The 6,000-nt window shown below is 39.0% G+C and overlaps 1 protein-coding gene across 1 annotated transcript in view; it reads right to left on the bottom strand.

The window, feature by feature from the left end:
* Positions 1-6,000, bottom strand: part of LOC119412468 (voltage-dependent calcium channel subunit alpha-2/delta-2-like) — a 43,130-nt gene that overhangs the window by 15,157 nt on the left and 21,973 nt on the right. Inside the window, 6 exon segments of the mRNA XM_037679475.1 lie at positions 724-774; positions 864-921; positions 1,036-1,167; positions 3,721-3,856; positions 3,979-4,023; positions 5,668-5,727. Of these exon segments, the coding sequence (XP_037535403.1) occupies positions 724-774; positions 864-921; positions 1,036-1,167; positions 3,721-3,856; positions 3,979-4,023; positions 5,668-5,727 (482 nt within the window).

A 6,000-nucleotide genomic window follows, 5' to 3' on the forward strand; every position in this document is an offset into this window, starting at 1 on the left:
TATATATGAAGGCATTTTAAACCCTTCCCAAATTCTTGCAATATTCTAAACAACGTTTCTAAACTTTAAACGCTCTAAATGAGCGCAGGATGTCATGATCTCAGCTCTCTGCCTCCGGCTGCTCTCTGCCATCTGCCAGCGCTCTTGGCCACGCCCACTTCTCTGCTGCAGAGCGGAGATATGAGATATTTGGGGGAGTGGTGGTGCAGAGGTTAGAAGATGGGCTTGTGATCGGAAAGTCGCAGGTTCACCTCCCAGTACCGTCAACATCAAAATGTGGGTGGAAAAGGAGAAACACCCACGCCTCCCTCCACCCTCATTCGCCCCACTCTGGGCCCCTGAGTAAGGCCCTTAACCCCCACTATGTGCTCCCTAAACAGGTCTCTCTTGAAAATGAGTTCTCGTGGCTCAATGAGACTACCTGGATAAATAAATGGTAAATGAAAAAAAAGATATGCTGCAGGAGGAAGCTTCTCTTGCAAGCTGTGGGCTGCACACACGTGGAGCAGGTGCTAAATATTTTTAAAATGATTTATTTTAAATAAAAATTCAATGCCGATCATGCTGCTCATCCATCAATCAGCCAATTGTGTGTCATGTCCAATATTATTTTGAAAAACCACAATAGAGCAAGTCCGCGAAAAACTAACCGCGAAGTAGCGATGGACTACTGTACTGATTCATAGGACCTTGTAACTAATCCCAATGTTATCAAGTACTTACACATCAACCAGGATGACCATGTCTTTGGGGGACGATGCACCCTGGATGTACCTGTAATAGAAAGAGAAAAAAAAAACTTCTGTCTTCTGAATCTGCTTCAACATTTAACACGTCCACATGTTCCATGTGTCACGCCGTACCAGGGTCTCCTCCTGACATCATACAGGTCAATTTTGTCAGGTGCTTTCCAAGGTGTGGCTGCAGAAAATCAGAAAGCTTAGAATTTCAAAACTAATATTGTTTAACTCCCAAAAAGTAACATCTAAATTCAATTGTCATATTTTTCAGTGAACACAGCTGTAAAAACCTCACCTGGATAGTAACGAGTGACTCCTGTCGCACTCCCAAACGCCTGCCACAGCAGGGACGGATCCTCCCGACTGTTCTCCATGAACACTCTCTCCAGGGCCTGAGTCCAGTTCAGCTCGTTCAGAATGACTGTGGCTAAAAAAAGATAACTTTAATGTAAATGATGCCCAAACACAAGGGAAACATTTACATTCTTCTTTAGACTTCAGCGCTTTTTGAAGAGAGGGTGGAGGGTGATCCTGTTTCCTAGTGAGACTGTTACTTACAAAGGTGAATAAATGAATGAATGAATAAATCCAAATACATACAGTAGTTAATTAAAAGCTAATAAAAAATACAAAAAGCGTTCAATACAAAAACAACTGGACTTTATTTGTAACAGAAGACGTTTCGCTCCTCATCCGAGGAGCTTTCTCAATTCAAAGAGCAGAGAGTGAGAGATACAGGTTATAAGGCTGAGTGAGATAAGACACACACACACACATATGTAGATTGGCAGTTAACACCTAAAAACCTAAAACAGTAGGTCTTTGTTCCTCTAATTCACAGACGAGGCCCCCTCTGTTCCCATCAGGTGTGAAAACCGGCTGGGGATCTGTTTTAAAGTTGCATTATATGTTTTTGAAAGTGGAAATCTGAGGCCTCCTCCTCTGTTAAGAGACGGTTTTTCTCTTTTTACATAAATTGCTTCCTTCACCCCCCTCTCAAACACAGATAGACAAACACAGAACACAGATGGTTTGAGAGGGGGGTGAAGGAAGCAATTTATGTAAAAAGAGAAAAGCCGTCTCTTAACAGAGGAGGAGGCCTCAGATTTCCACTTTCAAAAACATATAATGCAACTTTAAAACAGATCCCCAGCCGGTTTTCACACCTGATGGGAACAGAGGGGCCTCGACTGTGAATTAGAGGAACAAAGACCTACTGTTTTAGGTTTTTAGGTGTGAACTGCCAATCTACATATGTGTGTGTGTGTGTGTGTGTCTTATGTGTGTGTGTGTGTCTTATTTCACTCAGCCTTATAACCTGTATCTCTCACTCTCTGCTCTTTGAATTGAGAAAGCTCCTCGGATGAGGAGCGAAACGTCTTCTGTTACAAATAAAGTCCAGTTGTTTTTGTATTGAACGCTTTTTGAATTCATCATGTCCTGGATGACTGAGAATATTCACCAGCCTAATAAAAAATAGAGTAAAAAAAGTTTTTTTTAAATACTAAACAAGACTTTAATGATATCTTCTTTCTTCTTCTTTCAGCTGTTCCTATTTCAAGGGTCTCCAAAGCGAGTCATCCTCCTCCACCTTACTCTGTCCTCTGCATCTTCTGTCCTCACTCCAACTACCTCCATGTCCTCTCCAACTGCATCCATATATCTCCTCTTTGTCTTTTTCATGGCAGCTGCATTTCTAACATCCTTCTACCAGTATACCCACTGTCCCTCCTCTGGACATGTCCAAACCATCTCAGTCTGGCCTCTCTAACTTTATCTCCCAGTTGTTCAAACTGTGCTGAACCTCTGATGATCTCATTCCTGATCTTATCCATCCTCGTCACTCCTAAGGAGAACCTCAACATCTTCATGTCTGCCACTTCGAGTTTTTTCTCCTGTCTTCTTGTCAGTGCCACTGTCTCCAGTCCATACAACATAACTGGTCTCACATGTCTTGTAAACTTTTCCTTTGACCTTTGCTGACACTTGTCAAAAATCACTCCTGAAACTTTTCTCCATCCTGCCCGGACTCTCTTTTTTTGCCTCTTTACCACGTTCCCATTTTCCTAGACAGTGGACTCCAAGTATTTGAAGTCCTGCACCTTTGTGAGCTTTGTTCCTTGTAGCCTCACTGTTCCAACAACCTCCCCCTCATTCACACACGTGTAATCTGTCTTACTATGGCTGACTTCCTTTCAAGTGCATACCTCCACCTCTTCAAGTTCTCTTCCACCTATTCCCTGTTCTCACCACAGATCACAGTATCATCTGCAAACATCATAGTCCACAAGGATCCCTGCCTGACCTCATCTATTGTTCAGTCCATCACCAGAGCAAACAAGAAGGGCTCAGAGCCGATCCTTGATGCACTCCCACCTCCACATTGAAGCTATCTGTCACTCCTACAGCACATCTCACCACTGTCCTGTTGTCCTTATACCATGTCCTGAACCAGTCTAACATAATTTTCTTCCACTCCAGATTTCCTCATGCAATACCACACCTCCTTCCTCGGCACCCTGTCTATATGCTTTTTCTAAATCTGTAAAAACACAATGAAGTTCTTTCTGACACTCTGTATTTCTCCATCAGCATCCTCAAAGCAAAGATGGCATCTATGGTGCTCATTCTCGGCATGAAGCCCATACATACTGCTGCTCACAAAGTCACATGACCACATAAAACTAGTATGGAATGTTGCATACTAGTATGGATGGGATGTTTTAAAACCAATTTCAAGTTCAAGTTAAGGAATATTATATAAAACTTTCTCAGAGAAGGAAGTCTGACAAAATTTCAGCATGACGTAGCTCGGAACATGTTCATTTACGAAAAGCGGTTGGTCAAAAAACTGAGAAAACAGCAATATACTAAGATCACCTAACCTCATTGAATAAAATAATAAGAATTATAAAAATAATACATTAAGAGCACATTTTTCTCGACTGTCTAAAAATGGCATAATAGTAACATGACTTGCCTCCTTTATAGATATCTGTTGGAATCTGAACAGCTGTGTGGGAAAAGTTGACACTATTTTTGAAGTTTGGGTCATACACAAACTCCAGCTTGAGCTGGGAGGGGTTTTCCATCTCGACTTCTCCATCGATGGAATTCTGTCAAAACAACAGTATAAAAATAATATGCATTTCTACTAAGTAATTTCCTTTAGAAAGATTGGAATACATTACACATATTGAAATTATGGCATTGGGAGAAGAGTTGAATTCTCACTCACATAATCCAGCTCTGCCTTGGAGTCATAGTAGGCCATGTCCAACTCCTGAAGGAAAAAAGATGGAGACACAAGGAGATAGAATTGGGAAATATTCTGAGGACATGCAGACGTCAAATTAGTCCCTGGACTCACAGGAAGAGGTAGGATATCTTTATACATTGTTCATTAATGAAGGTGATCATCTTAAACATGCAATATTTTATTACAAAGTAAAAACAAGATAATAAAGTGGGAGCTGAGAAAGCTGCAGGAAAAATGTATTTAATTAAAGTAGCATTCCTTGAAGGATTGCATATTACCCTCTGTCTTAGTGTTAAAATTTTAAACACAGATCCTGTGCCATCTATGGGATGACTCTCAGCTACGACCACACCTAATGTAATCTCAATTTCTGTTAAAAGACTGAGTTGTAGCCATTTTAATGTTGGCTAATGTCAATTAGCTGTGACAAACAATTTAGTTCTCTTTCTTTTCAGGCATTATATTGGATGGTTGTCATGTGAGGACACTGATGAAGAAAAGACTTTATGAAATGGGAAGTGAGACAAAATCTGTTGTGGTGTTCCAAACAACAAGCCACGAGCTTTCAAAAAATATATGACTAACAACTGTTTATTAATTACAAAACCACCTTAACTATTGAGATTTGATTTTATTTGTTGATATAGTTTCCATTCAAACGTGTGAAAAACTAATACTCTAGTCTGCATCAGAAAATGATTTCCATCACAGCTCTGTGGCTCATTTTCTCATGAAAAGCAGACCATGATTAATATTAACAGTCATACATAAACCATAATCTAATAGTTTTTCTAATCTACTCTTTTAAATGTCAACAAACACTGAAAGTTGTCAGAACCCAAAACAAGGATTTTAATCTGTAATTTATCGCAATAACAGACAAAATCTACAAAACAAAACAAGAATAAATGACAGGGTTTGAATTGCAGCGAGGGGAAAATTAGCATAACTTTTGTAGTTGCAAAGCTGTAACTACCAACTGTCTCTTATTGTTCAGCTGTGATTTTTGCTCAGTTATGATTCAGCAAACAGGCTGTAAAACTTGTGTGGAGCATCGCCATCTGTTAGGCTTTAGTTTCTGAAGAGGCCGAACAAACTCCAGCAGGATGTGTGACATCTACTCAGAGTTGTTCCTATTTCTGGATTTTTCTTATTACTGAATATCTACAGTCAACACCTCAGCCAGTTTTACCGTTTACCAAAACACAAACAGGCATTGATGGCTACTTGCATTTAATTTGATGACTATGACAATTGAAGCAATGATTGATTTTATGGGATAATTCTTTTCATCATAGTACAATGCCTAAATTTAATCTTGAAAGCAAAATTAACTTATAACAAGAGGTGTAAGTTTTATTGTTTTTGTGTATTTTATTTCATTATCTATAATGTGTTTTGCAAAAAAAAATGAGTTTGTTATGTTATATGAGATACAATTTGTTAAATTTTTGGGCAATATGTTTTTGTTAATGCTTGGTTCACAGTTCTCAGTTTCAATACATCATCATATAAATATCAAAAAGACCTAAATCTTTTGTTTTGGACACTGCAGGCGACAAAACATAATCCGAAATGGAGTTGGAATTGACCCAAACTGACTCCAGTAGATACTACTAATGTATGTATGTTAAAGGCAAAAAATATAAACAAGTTTTTTAGTCTTACCTTGATTCCATCCTGCCATAGATGTTCTCTCTGGAGCCTTTCTGCTTCACTGGCTAACCTCTGCCGGTTGTAAACACACAGTCACATTACAGCCGCAAAAACAACGACATGTCTGAGAGTTTGAGACAGAAGTAAAGTGAAAAGTGGATGTTTGCAATGCATCTTAACCGGTTTGTGTGTTTTATTAAATATATTTTATAAATCTTCATACAGTTATGACGTGATAAAATTCAGCAGAAAAATACAATTTAATTAAAATAAGCAATGCAATACTATAGTTAAATACTGGATGGATGGATGGATGGATGGATGGATGGATGGATGGATGGATGG

The sequence above is a fragment of the Nematolebias whitei genome, chromosome 7, assembly GCF_014905685.2.
Source record: "Nematolebias whitei isolate Nwh7 chromosome 7, NemWhi1, whole genome shotgun sequence".
Classification (NCBI taxonomy): domain Eukaryota; kingdom Metazoa; phylum Chordata; class Actinopteri; order Cyprinodontiformes; family Rivulidae; genus Nematolebias; species Nematolebias whitei.